The sequence below is a fragment of the Oncorhynchus keta genome, chromosome 22 (assembly GCF_023373465.1).
Source record: "Oncorhynchus keta strain PuntledgeMale-10-30-2019 chromosome 22, Oket_V2, whole genome shotgun sequence".
Lineage (NCBI taxonomy): Eukaryota > Metazoa > Chordata > Actinopteri > Salmoniformes > Salmonidae > Oncorhynchus > Oncorhynchus keta.
Genome location: NC_068442.1, coordinates 33490260 through 33509774, shown reverse-complemented (window position 1 = coordinate 33509774; position 19515 = coordinate 33490260). Strand labels below are relative to the sequence as shown.

Here is a 19515-nt window from a genome sequence, read left to right as displayed (position 1 = left end):
TTCATGTATGAATTTTCTTTTTAATCCTAGTACTGAATATAATGTGTGGAAATATAATAATATAATATATAATATATGCCATTTAGCAGAATTAGAACAATGACTGTCTGTTCCTTGGTAGAAATGAATGAACTATATCGCCAGACTGGCTAGAATGCTTATCTACACAGGCTGGCCTTGGCTCTAGACCATGTGGGAAGGCTTGAGAACTATAGAGCCATTCTACCAGTGTCAAGAGGAGACGGAACAGTTAGAAAACGCTGACGTCATTTTCAGTTTATAGGTAATCAGTGGTAAAATGTATCATGGGCAGTACTCTCGAGAATAAACGCTGTTGGTTGATTTTAAAGACTGATCTCTGTCCATTTTATACAAATAAGAGTCTTACAAATTCTTATGAATTGACAGTGTTTAATTTTAATTGGGTATTAAAACATGGAGGAATTTAATTCCTGTAACACTTCCCCACTTATCCCCTGGGTATTTATACCTAGAATAGAATAGATTGACATGATACTGTAGATGTCATATTTGATATTTGATTACACATACATTTGACAGATTGTTTTCTAAACAATTGATAACCATTGTATTGTTTGTCTCAGAGTTGTTGCCACAACTCAAATGCAGCCCACAGAAAAGCCTTTGCGTTGTCAGACTCACCTGGACTCCATCACGTCCCTGATTACCTTTCCTATATATATTTTATATATATTTTTTATTTAACCTTTATTTCACTAGGCAAGTCAGTTAAGAATAAATTCTTATTTACAATGATGGCCTAGGAACAGTGGGTTAACTGCCTTGTTCAGGGGCAGAACGACAGATTTGTACCTTGTCAGCTCGAGGATTCGATCTAGTAACCTTTTGGTTACTGGTCCAACGCTCTAACCCCTAGAGCGTATAGTTGAAGTTAGAAGTTTACATATACTTAGGTTGGAGTCATTAAAACTCTTTTTTCAACCACTCCACATCCACTCCACATCTCTCTGGGTTAGGACATCTACTTTTTGCATTAGACAAGTAATTTTTCCAACAATTGTTACCAGAGAGATAATTTCACGTATAATTCACTGTATCACAATTCTAGTGGGTCAGAAATTACATACACTAAGTTGACTGTGCCTTTAAACAGCTTGGAAAATTCCAGAAAATGATGTCATGGCGTTAGAAGCTTCTGATAGGCTTATTGACATCATTTGAGTCATGTTGCTTTGCTGTCGCCATGAAGTAGGAACATGATGTAGATATATTGAAGCAACATCTCAAGAAATCAGTCATGAAGTTAAAGCTTGGTCACAAATGAGTCTTCCAAATGGACAATGACCCCAAGCAAACCTCCAAAGTTCTGGCAAAATGGCTTAACAAAGTCAAGGTACTGAAGTGGCAATCACAAAGCCCTGACCTCAATCCTATAGAAAATTTGTGGGCAGAACTGAAAAAGCAAGCAGGATGGCCTACAAACCTGACTCAGTTACACTAGCTCTGTCAGGAGGAATGGGCCAAAATTTACCCAACTTATTGTGGGAAGCTTGTGGAGGGATACCTGAAATAATTGAGCAAGTTAAACAATTTAAAAGCAATGCTACCAAATACTAATTGAGTGTATGTAAACTTCTGACCCACTGGGAATGTGATGAAAGAAATAAAAGCTGAAATAAATCATTCTCTCTACTATTATTCTGACATTTTACATTCTTAAAATAAATTGGTGATCTTAACTGACCTAAGACAGGGAATTTTTACTAGGATTAAATGTCAGGAATTGTGAAAAACCGAGTTTAAATGTACATATTTATGTATGTAAACTTCCGACTTCGATTTTATAGTGTATATGGACAGCCCTTGAAATTAGTTGATTAGGCTATTTCAGCCACACCCATTGCTGACAGATGTAGAGAATCAAGCACACAGCCATACAATCACCATAGACAAACATTGCTCACCACCATTGGACTCTGGAGCAGTGGAAATGCGTTCTCTGGAGTGATACAGTATATCAAGCTTCACCATCTGGCAGTCCGATGGACGAATCTGGGTTTGGCGGATGCCAGGAGAATGCTGCTTCAATGCATTGTGCCAACCGTAAAGTTTGGAGGAATGTGGTCTGGGGCTGTTTTTCATGGTTCGAACTCAGCCCCTTAGTTCCAGTGAAGGGAAATCTTAATGCTATAGCATACAATGACATTCCAGATGATTCTGTGCTTCCAACTTTTTATGACAATGGTTTGGGGAAGGCCCTTTCCTGTTTCAGCATCACAATGCCCCTGTGCTCAAAGCAAGGACTCTACAGTAATGATTTGTTGAGATCGGTGTGGGGGAACTTGACTGGCCTGCACAGAGCCCTGACCTCAACCCCATCGAATACCTTTGGGATGAATTGGAACGCCGACTGCATGCCAGGCCTAATTGCCCGACTTCACTAATGCTCTTGTAGCTGAATGGAAGCAAGTCCCCACAGCAATGTGATGTTCGACGAGCAGGTGTCCACATACTTTTGTCATGTATTGTACATGTATTAGGATCACTGATGTGAAGATCTGTCAAATGTATTGTGGTATATTTAAATCAATGAACAGTTAATGAATGGAGATGAGCACAATCTAAGGATTACCATACTAACAAGATACTCTCATCAAAGAGCATTATTTGTGTATGACTGCCTGGTGGCACATGTTATATGATTCAGAAGCTGACATGTGTTTGTCCCTAAATATTAAGCAAATAAGCCTGAAATGAAAGTCACTGGGAAAGAATGAGTACTGGTCAACCTAAATGTCTCTGGATACTACAGGGTCAGCTATGATGAAGCCAACTGGGAAAGTCTCATCAACGTACTGAGCACCATTCCAAGCCATTGATGAACACACAATCTATTCCATCCCAAATTATTGTCTTGTTAGAAAAAAAAGTAATTCATGCTAATGTTTGTGGTTTTTGTCTTGTCTATTCCAGTTATCAATGGAGCTCAAATGGTGGATGATCATTTTAACCTTGCAAGGTGAGTACATAGTTCACTGTAGTCATGATTTAGTCATTTTATTTATAGTAGGCCGATAAGGAGTCTCAATTAAAAAAAAAAAATCTGTAAAGGGCAAAATATATCGACCTAACAATAGTGTTGCGAACAACGAACAGAAAGGGAATATATGCCGTGGGAGTCTCGACAACTTGGAATTTTTCTACCTCATGTTTGATAGGAGTGAAGCCTATGGGGATATGCAGGCTGGTTTATTTTCTTGAAAGGCAATAAGCAAGCGATACAAACATGTTTAAAAATAGTAGAACAAACAAAACATATTGGCATGAACACTAGTTGTGTTTTCTGTCTTTTAGGCTTACCTCAAAAACAAGTAGAACCACTTTACATACTATAAGGGTATCACTGACAACTGGAAAACAGTACACACTGGACATATGGACCAGTGAGTTAATCAATCAAATGTAATTATAATAATTTTACCCTGCTATGGCCACCTTTTGCACAGCACTCTGGCTTTTTTAACTGCTTGAAAACCAAAACAATCCCCTGACTTAGTTGTACTGTATCTTCCTACCCTCAGGTACAACCAAGTGAATGCCATTAGGATGGCATGTAGCACTGGAATGACGGAGTGTCAGAATCTGACTAATGGCTGACCCTGTCAACAATCCGTGAGTTCAGTGGGATTTAAACACAATTCAGATACATTTCTTGATTCCATTAACCGTGAATATCAAAATGTTTTTGCACCACTAGTTTAAGATTAAAAGGTGTGATGATAGATATGATATTCCATGCTTAAATGTTGAAATATTTGATTTCCTATTAGAATACACCCCAACTTGAGGATGACAGTGTACTGCATTGCTATCAGTGCGGGGTGGGGGGGCTGCAGAGTGGGAATTTGGTTGGGAGCAGTTTGAGGCTGGCTGCCAGTATCGCTAATCAGGCAGACAAGCTTTGATCTGCCCTGACCTGTACAAAGCAGCCCTGCTACTCAACAAATGAGTTAAGAGTGCTATGAATCCATGGCATATTGGTAAAATGTGATCTGTGATTATCCCTCCCCTCGGCAGCAGAGTATTCAATAAACAGCAAAGCATTGATTCTCTGCCTGGCATAAAAAGGAGACATTTTCAAGGAGTGCTTTAAAGAGACTTGTGTGTCTGACATGAATATGAAGTGCTTCAATGCCTCATACTGTCTTTGTACCTCCTTTCACCATTGAGCTACCTGGATGCAACCAACATCTGCATCTGTTGTTGGCCAGTCTCTGGCCTGGGACTTTATGAGATTCAGATGGGGTTACATCTTTACTCAGTGAGTTTGAGCTTTTAACACATATTGTATGGATTGTTTAATTTCGAAGTGATTATTTGTCACATTTGGTACACTGATATTTGATCTAACTCTGCATTAGATGTTGTTTTCTTACTTGACCTCGTCTGTCATAGGTACGGTGGTGGTTCTTTCTCCTTCTCCATCTCCAATCTCATCGATGGTGTGACCAAGAGGTATTCAACTGAATTTGAGTTCTAACAGATGGTATTACAGATTAGGGGATTTGTCAGCACATATTGCTCAACATGTTTGTATTGGGGTACGATGTGGACCCTAAATATAGAGTTTTCTATATTGTACAATATAAATTCATGTTTATCTTCGCTGTCACAGGTTCATGCAGTTACAGGCAGACAACTGAGGTTGGCTTCGACTCGGGTATCTTTGCAATTTCACATGCCATTGAGCGGACAACAGCTAACATCAAATGGGTGGCAGAGAACAAGAACTGTGCAGGCATGGTTTAAAGCAGAGACTGATGCACCATAATGGTCACATGGAGACACAAACACCTGTCCATTTATTTATTATCTAAGACCAATCCTAAAGCCATGTTTCCTGTTATTTTTTTGTCTCTCTAACAGTCAATTACACTTTTTATTCTAACGTTATCCTGTCCCTTAATCAGAATACTATGTCGGCCTATACTTCTATTTTTGGGGGAAATAACTTTGTATGAATTAAAACATTATTTTTCTCTCAAATAATCGTCACGCATTGGTCTTAGTATTTTGTGTTTTCTTTATTTATTTGGTCAGGCCAGGGTGTGACATGGGTTTATTTTGTGGTGTGTTTTTGTATTGGGGTTTTAGTGGGTATTGGGATTGAGGCTGAGTAGGGTTGTCTAGGAAAGTCTATGGTTGCCTGAGGCGGTTCTTAATCAGAGGCAGGTGATTTTCGTTGTCTCTGATTGGGAACCATATTTAGGCAGCCATATTCTTTGAGTGTTTTGTGGGTGATTGTTCCTGTCTTTGTGTTTGCACCAGATAGGGCTGTATAGGTTTTCACATTTCATTATTTTGTAGTTTCTTCATGTATAGTTTTTTCCTTCATTAAAATATCATGAATCATCATCACGCTGCATTTTGGTCCGACTCTCCTCCTCCACAAGAAGGCCGTTACAAGAATAACTTTCTAAAATGCTGCATTGCTATTAAACACTGGTTTATGACTGTGGATTGTGGAAATAATAAATACAACTGTTTTACAATGCATTTTCTAATGGTGTAATTTTGCTTCTTATGGACGTTTACATGGCTGGAAATAATTATATAATAATCGGTGAACTAGCACTCTGAAATAGTCATTGGACAAACGTATTTGATTAAATATGTTGTCAACTAGACTTTTTACGGTAACTGTTACACAGTAAGGGCACTGTAATTTAACAAGTATCGTAATTACTCCTTATAACGCAGTACTTACAGCAGTAACATCTACCTATGACCTAACCCAAGTACAGTGTAAAAATTACATTAGATATTACAATTCTTGTTACACTGTAATTACACTCCACTGTAATTAATGGGACTTAATTCAAAATCTTCGACATTCTTCTTCTAATTATTTTGGGACTTGCGCTGCAAAAGCCCAACCTTCAATCTTCGACCTTCTTCTTTAGCACGCAACTCCTCCTACACCGCTTCAGCTAAACGCTGTTCAAACTTTTAAATGTGCAGAATAGTCTTACTCTATTTGATTTTATACAACCTTTTGATATATTTTATACTTTAAGTTATACATTGTCAAAAATAAGGACAACAACTCTTCATTCACTTTCATGGCATTTTCCTCAACATTCTAAAGCTCCCTATTGAGACGTCATCACTTCCGACTGCAATTCACTGTTAATGCAAAATAACTTTTTACACAGATCTACTTCGACCTTTTCTAACGACTTGTGACATTGGTCTACTTTTCGCTATTTATATCTGAAGTAACAAATATTCGGTACGGGTGTAATAATAGTTAGCTACCTCATCGACAACATTTTCTGTAACCTTTTGGCAAAAAACAATAATTTTGCACGCCCAATTTATACGTTTTTGATTTGTTAAAAAAGTTTGAAATATCCAATAAATGTCGTTCCACTTCATGATTGTGTCCCACTTGTTGTTGATTCTTCACAAAAAAATACAGTTTTATATATTTATGTTTGAAGCCTGAAATGTGGTAAAAGGTCACAAAGTTCAAGGGGGCCGAATACTTTCGCAAGGCACTGTAGCTTCCTGGTACAGTGCATGTCACATGCGAGTATGTTGAAGTTCAGGTTAAGAAAATAAAAATATATATATATATGCGAAGAAAAAATATATAAAAAGATATATATGTCAAGACGAGGACAAAAGACTTCTGACTGCTACGCCATCTTGGATTATCTGACTAAAGGCTGGTACAGTCAGTGGATGGCTGACCCTGACATCAACCTGTTGGTATATATAGATCATTTATTAATTTATAAACTTTAAGGAGTACCTGGTATACATAATTTAGCCTATACTATATCAGGATTTTTTTGCTCTATTTTCAACAACAAAGAATTCTACCCTGTAATAACAACTTAAAACATTTGATATCAGGATACATCCTAATTGGAGGATGACAGAGTACTGCAGTGACCTGGCAGCAGGTGGGAATGCAGAGTGGGCTTTCGGTTGGAACGTGTTCAAGAATGCTACTACCGCTAGTGAATCATACAAACCAATGCCATCTCTGGCATGTACTAAGGACTATGAACTTCAAAATAGGTAGGTTCCATCTGATTATTTTGGTAGGGTCATGTTGAACTACTGGTTTGATTTTCCATTGTCTTCATATTGACAAATACAGTCAATCAAAACAATCTGTCTATTTATATCAATACTCTATGGACTACAGGTACCTGGTATAGACTTTAGATTATAACAAAATTTGCATGCAATGTCTGTCATCATTTACATCTCCAGTAATGTTGAAAGTCAATCATTGGCTTGGGACTTTGTGACAGAGAGGGGGGAGTACATGTTCACACAGTGAATTGGACACCAAAAAGGGACTTATCAGTAAACCAAATATACAGTACAGGTTTGTGTGTATTGGCATAAGTAACGTGTAATTGCCCCACCTCTGGTTTACTGACCCCTGCCTGCCTTGACCTTCCTATTGCCCCTGTTGGATTATTAAACCATTGTTCATTAATTCGACGTTGTCTGCATCTGGGTCTTACCTTCATATCAGATGTTTATGTTAAATCAGAGATGTTGGCTACTTCCTGGTGATCACATTTAGTCAATATGTCATACTTTTCTCTGTGGACCATATTGCAATTTCCAATAGCACAATAATCTTAGGAGTATCTATTTTAATACTTTTTTAATTTAACCTTTATTTTTGAGTATCTATGACTGTATTATTTTTAGAGTTTTCAAGAGATCATTTCTATTATATGCTATTTTGTTGAAAAACACTGAACTTTTCCATTAACCTGTCCATTTGTTGTTGGTGAGAGGAAGTGGATGGGACATGGATAAATGAAGAGTGTGACATTCCTCTACTGACTGTCTGGGAAACAGGATACACGGACAGCAGGGGACTAGCTGTCACCTTGACTCACCCACAGCACATGCAGGGAGATTAATAGAAGCTCAACCCCTACCTAAACTGACCATAAACTACCCATCCACCCCCTCTCAGGTTCGCCCTACAGGCAATTTATATAAGGGCTGTGCACAGATATATACATACCTCATGACTCTGCCATCTTGATCTTGGACTCATGTAGATCAATCTTGTGAAATCTGGAAAAAATTATGTTTCACATAGAGAAAAGCTGTTGATTTGAGTGAACTTGGTGCTGTCTGGACTGAATGAGTAACAGAGGAGGCCTCTTGCTGGGCTAATAGGTTTCATTTGTTTGCTTAGGCCATTAAGAAGGGAAGCTTTTAGTGTCAATTAGCTCCATGTCCTGCCCCTGAGTGTTAAATACCACCAAGATAATCCTCTGAAACCCTTACAAGCCCAATGATGGTTCAATTAACACTCCTATGTAATGATGATGGGATATGTGTTTGATCTTTCACAGAGTAGACAAAGTTACACTTCAGCTACACTACACATGTCGCCATCAATGTGAAGCTCTACCTGCTACACAGAAACCAACCAAAATCACGCAAAATGAATCCTTATTTCCATTCACAACAGAATGACTGCACGGGTCCGCCATCGAGAATTGAACCTCAGCGATTCTTGAGCTTGGACGCTGTCATCTGATGTGACGCAACGAGAGCAGTATAGCAGTTTTCATTGATTTCAAAGGCAGCATTCACTAAATGGCTGATTTCAATGCCGCACACCCGATGGCTGTAGTTTAGCAGGGACGTTTTTAGGCTCATTATTTGACCTACCATGTTGTATGCAAGCACACTAAAACGTTTTGAGGGGAGTGAAAAAATAAGATATAAATTTGAACTTTTTTATATATTTAGATTACAGTTGTTGAAGGCGTGTGATACACTCTGCAACTCCACTTGCCGATTAAACTCAAATCAACAATTTAAGATGGAGTTTTGCGGCAACTAGTGTGGACGGACTGGAGCTCTGAAGTCTTTTTTTTTTAAACTACTGATTTCAAAACTACAGAAATTTACCACAATTACACACCACATTGTTAATTTTATGTGATGTCGGAGCTCCAGTCCTCCCACATTAGTCACCGCTCAACTCCATCGTAAATTGTGGAGTTGAGTTTAGAGGCTACACCTCCACTTGTATTTCTAGCAGCACATCTGCTTCCCACCCTCAACACTGCCTGAGGAATAGCCTACCTGTTCAGTCGAAACACACTACAGTATTATTATTAGTGACCTGCATACAGCAACCTGCTGTAATAATAATATGCTGATCTGCTCCAGTATACATTTTTGTAAATGTCTTTGTCAGTATTTCACTGAAGTTTATCTGCATCATACTGGTTGTATTTTCGTATTTTTGTGGAACCATAGGCTAGGCCCATGCTACTATATTTAATGTCTACTCACAGTCAGTAGGCCTCAGCGCAGTTGGTGGTTATCTCTTCTCTGGTCTGCAGTGAAAATAATTTTATGCGGTCTAAATAAATAATAAATAATAACACATTTTGACGTTAGGTCACAAGTTTTGACGTTAGGCCTACTGCAATAATTTGTCAAATCTGAAACAACTCTTGAGAATGTTTTTGTTTTTTGTGATTGGGCGGGCGCGCGGTGAACACTGGCACTAATCTTTATCCTGGCGATGGAGGATATCAACACTGAAAGCAGTCAATGACAGCAGGAAAATGGTAAAGACAGTTACAATAGAGCTCGCCCGTTTATAGTCCTTAAAAATGGAACTGCGTTACCTCTGGTTTGTTCAGCCATTCCTATGGGGAAAATGAATGGGGAAAGAATAGGGTTTGGGGATAAACTTTAAAAATAAGGCCTGAGGTTAACACAGGTTTAGGAGATCTTTTATGTTTTGTTCTGAGATAATATCAGTCAGTTAACATGACCTTTATGAATTATGAAGCCTTGATTTGCTTTTTAATTTTTTTTTATTACATAAATTCTTCACAATTCACAAAAAGTAATGTTAACTAATTAATATTATCTCATAGAACAAAACATATAAGATCTCCTAAGCCTGTCTTTACCCCAGACCGTATTTTTGGTGTTTATCCAAAAACCTTACAAAACTCCATTAATTTTCCCATAGGCTTTGTTCAATGAACCATGGCGGAGTTCAGTGACTATAAAAATACACATTACAGAATGTCACCTTTTATTTGAGGGCATTTTCACATCTGTTTAACGTTTAGAAATGTAAAGCACTTTATGTATCTAGTCCCCCCATTTGAAGGTGTCATAAACATTTGGACAACTTTCCTTATAGTCTATTACATTTAGTCAAAAGTTTAGTATTTGGTCCCGTGTTCCTAGCATGCATTTACAGTTTGTTTTGGTTGTATTTTGGGTTTTTCTTTTGCCCAATAGAAATGAATGGTAGATTGTCACTTTTATTGTAAATGAAACACTTCTACATTAATCGGATAATCATGAATGAATTGTGAATAATAAAAAAAGTTAGAAAGTTAGAGGCATAAATATCATACTCCACAAAAAATGCTACCTCCCCTGTTATTGGTAATGGTGAGAGGTTAGCGTGTTTTGGAGGCATGATCTTTGGCAATCTGTAACTTTCTCACTCATCATTATTTACCATTCATTCATGATTCTCAGTTATCATGGTAGCATCCACATTGATATAGAAGTGTTCAGAAAGATAATATATTCTTATTTACAATAAAAGTGACTCCAAAATGACACAATACATTATTTACCATTGATTTATTTTGTGCGCTACATTATCCAAAAATAGTTACAGGCTTGATGTAGTTATTAGGTGCTAAGTATATGGGACCAAATACTAAACTTTTGACGAAATGTTATACACTATAAGTTAATTTGTCCAAATACTTATGACACCTTAACATTTTGGGACTAGATACTGTACATAAAGTACATTAATTTCTAATCTGTAAAACAGATATGTATGAAAGTACCCTCAAATAAAATGTGACATTCTGTACTGTCGCCTCATATTTAACATTTGATCTCAAGTACAAAATGCTGGAGTATAGACTCAAATAAATACATAGGCAAGTGTATACTGTGTAATGTGTGTGCAATTAATGTAGGATTATGTGAGATTGGTGGTCTAATGTGTGACATAGTTACAACATTGTCAAATGTTTATCCTCATAGGTTTCATAAAGGTTCAGTAGTTTACAAGTGGTAAAAAAAGAACGCTTTCTGGGTTATGAATATATTGTTAGCTATTCTGGCTAACACCTAGCTTGAAGTCCTCCTGTCACAGCTCTCCCTGCAATATGAGTCACGTGAGCCGCGTCAACCAGCCTAATCCTTAGTTATGATAAATGTAAAACATTCAGTTGTAGGCTACTAATCTCATTAAGGTAGCCTATTGTAAGCCATAGTCTACAAAATCAAAGGATATATTTCACAAATTGCCAAAAACATGATAGGTAATTGATTAATTAAAGAAATAAAATACACAAAGCAATATTACTCTCAACATTAGTTTTATTAAAAACCTAATCCAAGAAATAAATACAATTTAGGAAAAATATAATCTGATAAATAGCTACATACAAATCATCTCTCTTCGAAACAATCAGAATTGTGTCACAGTTTAGATATTTAGGGGATCTTTTGTCCAATGTCTCTGATTTGATCTTCTTCTGGTGCATTCACCCAACAACCACTTAAATCAGCATTGGGAAATAGGCTAAATGAACTAGCTTGTCACTGGAAAACTTGGTTGTGATATAAGGACATGTCCTGATAGGAAACATCTGGCATTAGGTAGTCTGTTTCCATGTGTGGCTCTGTGTTGTTGGTATATGATGTGGCCAGTGACAGACAGTATTGATTATTGCTCTGGATGTTGCCCTGCAGTAACTCTTGACACCACTGTCCAGACATGGAGCTGCCCTGGGGGCATTGTGGCATATCTTGTGAGTACTGGCATGGTGTGAAATCCATTTTTCTTTTCAGACATGGGGTATCCTCGCTGAGTCCCAGCTGGGCAGACAGGTGGGAGATGTAGCTGATGGTGAGGCGCAGGGTCTCGATCTTGGTCAGAGTCTGTTCAGGCGGAGCCACAGAGGTGGGCAGATAGGTCCTGAGGCGGTGGAGTGCTTTGGTCAGGTCTCTCATCCTCAGCTTCTCCCTCTCGCTGGCGCTCTCCCGCTTCTTCCCAGGGAACTTTGACCTAGACCGTCTCTTCTCCTGAGCTGGGAGTTCTTCTTTCCCCTGTCTTTTGGCAGTTTGGCTGATGCAGCTTGAAGGGTTTGCAGCCTCCTTCTCCTGAACAGCTCCCCACTGGAAACAAGGGGGAGAGAAGCAGCAGGAGTCAATGGAGGAAGCAGGCGATAGGCTACTACAGGCACTGTAGTAACCAGGGTCTAAGGTGGGACAACCAGGCTCCAGCAAGGCATCACTGTCCAGCAGATGATCTCCAGCCTGAAGAAGCAAGAGTTTGGTGAAGGCAGCGGTGTCCATGACTGTAGTGTTTCTGAGCAGCAGGGATCTTCAGTTCAGTCAGTCCTTGAAGAAGTTGTGAGGAGTACTGGGGCACCTCAGAGCTGCTCCCCAATTTATCCTGCAGACAGAGGTGTGATGTGTCACCTTCAATGGTCCCTTCAGGATGCCTGGACTTCAAAGTGCCTGAGGAGAGATCACACTAGAGGCAGGGGGTCCCTGGGAAACACATCTTCCTAGAACCAGGTGTGAGGTAGCCGGCAGATTAGAATTAAGTTAACAATTAAGATTGTTGTATTGAACAATTCACTAAGTTTGGCAGTAATGGATAGGATTGTATTGATTTATTTTTGAATATGGGTAATATTTTGCAAATAAAATATTCATATTTGTTTTTTGGAATGCAGATTATGCAAATAATTATAAACACCCAAAGTCTATTCAATTCTATTTCTACATGACTCAATACAATGCCTGCCTTTAGCCTCATCATTCTCCATGACCAATAGTAAGAAAGGTTCTCAGCAGCCCTCAGTAGTCAAATAAGTGTGCCAGCTGTAATGTGTGAAGAGGTCACACCTCGCCTCTGTTTAGACAAGCTCCTACACTGCCTCGAGAAATAGAGGTAGAGCTGTTTTGTCTATTATTTACTATTAATATTGAGAGAAAGAAATCTCCCTTCATGCATACTAGGCCTACATTTAATGTCATATCACAAATTATGGTGAGATGTTGTTATTCTGACAAGACCAAGGCGATGCCCTTCTATATGCGAGTGAATTCGTCACCAGATGCAAAAAGAGGCCCAATTGTCTGGGATATATCAATGTGATATCACACGTGGATGAAAACTACTCTGTAGTAATTGTTTCGTATACAAAACTGAAACTAGGCTCTAATAATAACTAATAATAATTCTATTGTAAACCATCTCTAACACCTTTTTCATATTAATAAACCCTGTGAACAGAAGTAATGTTGTGTTTTTGTGGTTTTAGCTGTTCTTCTGGCCCTGAGGTGTTATGTGACACCTCAACCTTTCTCAGCCCTGGCCATGTGGATTGCAGTGGTTGTTGAACTGGTCATAAGAGAATGTTCCCACAGAAGAGAGTGTCACATTTAACCCCTTCCCTCATAGGTGTAGAGCTGTGATGATGAGACTCAGAACATCTCACAGCAACACAACCAATGGTTCTAATTCATTTCTACAGTGACTAAAAATACACTGAGTATATCAAACATTAGGAACACCTTCCTCGTATTGAGTTGCACCAAATAGCGGTGTGTGGGTAAAATCACTGGGGAAAGCAAGACAGGAAAAAAAAAGTGTTGTTTGCTCTATAACCTGTTACTTCATACTGTATGCCTTGCCACTGTGATAGGGCTAAGGTCAAGACAATAAGAAGACACAGTTGCAGAATAAACTCAACCACACGTTTGTTTCATCACAAAACCGTAGAGCAACATCTGTCCGGTGAAGTCCACAAATCCTATTGCATGTGTCAAACAGTTACAGTGCCTTGCGAAAGTATTCGGCCCCCTTGAACTTTGCGACCTTTTGCCACATTTCAGGCTTCAAACATAAAGATATAAAACAGTATTTTTTTGTGAAGAATCAACAACAAGTGGGACACAATCATGAAGTGGAACGACATTTATTGGATATTTCAAACTTTTTTAACAAATCAAAAACTGAAAAATTGGGCGTGCAAAATTATTCAGCCCCCTTAAGTTAATACTTTGTAGCGCTACCTTTTGCTGCGATTACAGCTGTAAGTCGCTTGGGGTATGTCTCTATCAGTTTTGCACATCGAGAGACTGAAATTTTTCCCCATTCCTCCTTGCAAAACAGCTAGAGCTCAGTGAGGTTGGATGGAGAGCATTTGTGAACAGCAGTTTTCAGTTCTTTCCACAGATTCTCGATTGGATTCAGGTCTGGACTTTGACTTGGCCATTCTAACACCTGGATATGTTTATTTTTGAACCATTCCATTGTAGATTTGTCTTTATGTTTTGGATCATTGTCTTGTTGGAAGACAAATCTCCATCCCAGTCTCAGGTCTTTTGCAGACTCCATCAGGTTTTCTTCCAGAATGGTCCTGTATTTGGCTCCATCCATCTTCCCATCAATTTTAACCATCTTCCCTGTCCCTGCTGAAGAAAAGCAGGCCCAAACCATGATGCTGCCACCACCATGTTTGACAGTGGGGATGGTGTGTTCAGGGTGATGAGCTGTGTTGCTTTTACGCCAAACATAATGTTTTGCCTTGTTGCCAAAAAAGTTCAATTTTGGTTTCATCTGATAGAGAACCTTCTTCCACATGTTTGGTGTGTCTCCCAGGTGGCTTGTGGCAAACTTTAAACAACACTTTTTATGGATATCTTTAAGAAATGTCTTTCTTCTTGCCACTCTTCCATAAAGGCCAAATTTGTGCAATATACGACTGATTGTTGTCCTATGGACAGAGTGTCCCACCTCAGCTGTAGATCTCTGCAGTTCATCCAGAGTGATCATGTGCCTCTTGGCTGCATCTCTGATCAGTCTTCTCCTTGTATGAGCTGAAAGTTTAGAGGGACGGCCAGGTCTTGGTAGATTTGCAGTGGTCTGATACTCCTTCCATTTCAATATTATCGCTTGCACAGTGCTCCTTGGGATGTTTAAAGCTTGGGAAATCTTTTTGTATCCAAATCCGGCTTTAAACTTCTTCACAACAGTATCTCGGACCTGCCTGGTGTGTTCCTTGTTCTCCATGATATCTTTATGTTTGAAGCCTGAAATGTGGCAAAAGGTCGCAAAGTTCAAGGGGGCCGAATACTTTTGCAAGGCACTGTACATGACCTACAGCATGGTCAAGAAAGTTAATGTTTCCAACATTTTCGGACGACTAAACAACTACTGATTTAGAGTTACTGCAAGTCACAAAGGAAACAGGCGCTGCATCCACTATTCCATCAATGTTTCAACTTCAACATTTCAACATGATCTAATCACCTATGCTTTGTCTAATACAGTGACAACTAAAAGATTCCAAAAACGATTTAGTCCAATCAGTAAGCTAAATAGGATGTGTCTGTCCATGGTACTGATTTCTCTGTGTGTGTGTGTGTGTGTGAATGCATGCAAATAGAAAAAACATGTTGACTCACACTACTTGTAGAGAAATTAGTAGTGTGAGTCTTTCATGTTGCTAAACGGTCTATGACTCTGTAATACAGTTAGTGGCGTTTGTAGCATGTAAATCTTGGTGGGGGAAAAAAAAGATGTGGGATGCATGCCAGCAAAGGTACTACACAACACTACACAATACATTAATTGCACTATAACAGCGACAAACGGTGCCCACAAACGGCCTAAATAAAGCTGTCCCAACAGCAGTCCCAATATCTTACCACTGCTACAACTGGCTATCAGCGGAGCCTTGTCTGGCAGTGAAACAGTTCATTTAGCCTAATTTACTGCCTTTTTAAAAAACATAGCTGATATGGCTGACTTGTTTAAGCAAATGTGGTTTCTAATGACACTTGAGGTAGTATACAAACTATGGCATAAGGGGACGACAAGTGGATAAGAGGCAATCCATAATTTCGATTAACACATTAATGAGCGAGCTAGGACGGACATAGTCAATATAACTATTTGTTTTGCACTTTTGAAATATACAGTTAAAGAATTCAGAACATGGGCCATTCTTACAGTGTTCTCCCTGTACACCAAGTCAGAACCATAGGAAAAATAAAGGGGGCAAAAAGCAGACAATGAAAGCTCTTACAATATTACATTTCTCTAAAACAGGTTATAAGCTACATGTGCACCACCAAGTCAGAGCAGTAGGCAAAATTAAGAGGGGTAAATAGACCAAATTATTAGGGTGAGGCACATGAGCTACTAACATCTTACTACACAACATACACATAGTATTACTTTCTTAGCTACAGTATACATATCTCCCTGGCATATTACATCATTTATGCAGCAGCATACAATATAATTTTGGACTCACCTTGTTGTGTTGTACTCACTTGAACAGGAAGGTGTGGTGGTCATTCGTGCGAAAATGTTGTCATCAAAGTCGGGCATTCTCTGGATTTATGGTGCTTTCAAAACAACTGGGAACTTGAAAAAAAAACGAGATTGAATCATTATGAAGTCAATGATCTTCAGGTTGTAGCTCGAGAAAGAAGCCGGATTTACATATCCGAGTTGGATGACCGTTCAAAATGTATTTTCCCAGTCGGAGCTCATTTATTCGCGACTTCCCAGTTGTCTTGAACCTAAATGCAGTCAAGTTTTTGCAGTTCTGGGTTAACAGTTGCTTTGAGCGCGGCACAAATCATACTTCATTGACAGCATGGCCAATGTTGAATGTTTATCATTTTGAACTTGGAAAATAGACCCTTAATCCGAGATTTGGGACCACACAGCTACTAAACTGAATTGCAGGCTAGTGATTGCTTATGAAGTTAGCCATTGTCCCTGATTTCTTCCAAACCACTCATTGTTGAATTTGATGTGTTTATTCTAAACATTTTCTTCATCATTTCTCTCCATATTACAAGGATTAAAAAGGATTTGCCAGTAGATTGTCAAAGTGATTCATGATGATGACTGCTATTTAAGATTTTGAAAGTAGGATCAGTCCAATCAAAGCTACTGTACATAAAATGTGATTTGACGTCATTTTATCTGTGGCCAATGACCTTGAGCCTTCTTGGATCGGCACTTCTAATGTAACTCTATGGCAGCACACAAGGGGCTAGAATTGTCTAGCTTTCCCCTTAGACTTGGTGGTGACGTAGTGTCCCCATGAGTGACAGAACACTGAGCCAATCATGGCACAACGCTTCATATTTTCTGCTGGCTTGCCCTACCACAACAGAAAGCACTGAGCTAAGCTGAAAGACCTGCATTTTTGAGCTGGCTTTATTAACTCAATGATATATATATATATTTGACATTGTTTGCAAACTGATATGTGACACATATTAATGCCAAAATAACATACAAAACAGGCTACCCCCCAAATAAAAAATGTGTGACGGGTCGCAACTGCATCCACAACTCGCTTTGAGTTTTTGTTTTCCTAAGCTACCTGGCTAAAATGCTTGCTCGCTAGCCTAATTTCCTTTCATAGGCAACAATGCACCAGGCCAGCTAGTTAACATTAGCCTACTACATCTAGCTAAATGTTGAACTTCCATCCTCTCAGTCCAGGGGCATAATGTATGAAGTTATGATTGGATCAGAATCGCCATTATAATCATTGGCCAGTACGGAGAATTAAGTAAAACCACAAGTCCAAATCCCTATCTCCATCCATGGCTAATTTAGGAAAGGGATTATTTTTTGCTAGCTAGCCACCAGAGGACAACAACACAATGAGATTAAACTATTCTAGATTTTATCTGTCAATGACATTTGGCTTCTGATGTGATTTGTTTGGTGTGAAGCCAAATTCAAACTGGCTTCCCTTGACACTTTTTGTTTTGATGCGCCAGGACCATTCACAGCTGAGCTCACTCGGTTCAGGTCAACGCTGATTTGCTCTTATTATTATATTATTATTTTTTATCAAGGAAGGCCAAAGGCTCATTTAACAATGTCATGCTCTTTTGATTAGACAGCATCAGAGATTGTATTTATCATTAAATCATTTAGGTCAAAGACATTGGATCAAGCCTTTCCTTGGTAGATGAATACTCACTGAACGTTTGCTGGAAAACAGTCTGAGTTTGCTGGACTCTACTGAAAGTAACAGGGATGCTGAATAATTTGACACGCTTCCAAGTTTTCAGTTTTGGATGATTTGTTAAAAAGTTTTAAATATGGAAAAAATGTTGTTTCACTTCATGATTGTGTTCCACTTGTTGTTGATTCTTCACAAAAAAATACAGTTTTATATCTTTATGTTTGAAGCCTGTCTCCTCCCCTTCATCTACATTGATTAAAGTGCATTTAACAGGTGACATCAATAAGGGATCATAGATTTCACCTGGATTCACCTGGTCATTCTATGTTATGGAAAGAGCAGGTGTTCTTAATGTTTGCAAAGTTATGGGTAGAATTAATTAGTTGAGTGTCTACTAATATTTTTCTCTGGGTTTTCTTAAAGAGACTGGTAGCTGAGGAGATAGTTGACACATAGGATACATAGTTGATACATTTCCATGTCTGAAAATATGAGTCTGAATGTATTAAAAAATTGATGCAATCTGTGTTTAGCTACATAGTAGATACATAGTTAATGATACAAAATGATAGATAATTGTCATGACTTTTTATCATGATATTTAGTTGATACTATTTCTAACTGTGTCATAATTCTTAGATTGTATATTCTGATATATAGTTGAACTCTAAAGGAGATTTTTAACTATCAGTGCAGGTGCATATACAGTTGATTACACACAGGTGGATTGTATTTATCATCATTAGTCATTTAGGTCAGTTGATCATTCAGAGATCCTCACTGAACTAGGAGTTTGATACTGAAAGTAGATACATAGTTTTTGATTTGTTAAAAAAGTTTGATATATAAATTGATTCACTTCATGATTGATCCCACTTGTTGATTCTTCACAAAAAAATAGCTGATATCTTTATGTTTGAAGCCTGAAATAATGGAAAAAGTTCAATAGAATACTAGTTGATACTGTAGCTGATAGATAGTTGACACATAGTTGATACATAGTTGATACATAGCTGATATATAGTTGATACACAGTTGATGCACAGTTGATACATAGTAGATACATAGTAGATACATAGCTGATAGATAGTTGATACATAGCTGATACACAGTTGATACACAGTTGATACATAGCTGATAGATAGTTGATACATAGTAGATACATAGCTGATAGATAGTTGATACATAGCTGATATATAGTTGATACACAGTTGATACACCGTTGATACATAGCTGATAGATAGTTGATACATAATAGATACAAAGCAGATAGATAGTTGATACATAGTTGATACATAGCTGATAGATAGTTGATACATAGTAGATACATAGCTGATAGATAGTTGATAGATTGTTGATACATAGTTGATACATAGTAGATACATAGTTGATACACAGTTGATACATAGTTGGTACATAGCTGATAGATAGTTGATACATAGTAGAT

General features: G+C 38.3%; 1 protein-coding gene and 1 long non-coding RNA gene across 2 annotated transcripts; one reads left to right on the top strand and one right to left on the bottom strand.

Annotated features, from left to right (window-relative positions):
• The first annotated feature begins 4194 nt into the window (after positions 1-4194).
• LOC118400779 (uncharacterized) lies at positions 4195-5106 on the top strand. Its single transcript, XR_004829106.2, has 3 exons — positions 4195-4303; positions 4438-4497; positions 4658-5106. It is a non-coding gene; the product is annotated as an uncharacterized LOC118400779 (long non-coding RNA).
• A 6537-nt stretch (positions 5107-11643) lies between these two features.
• On the bottom strand, positions 11644-12402 carry LOC118400865 (mesoderm posterior protein 2-like). Its single transcript, XM_035797847.1, has one exon. The coding sequence runs from the start codon at positions 12400-12402 to the stop codon at positions 11644-11646; it is 759 nt and encodes a 252-aa protein (XP_035653740.1).
• Positions 12403-19515: the final 7113 nt, after the last annotated feature.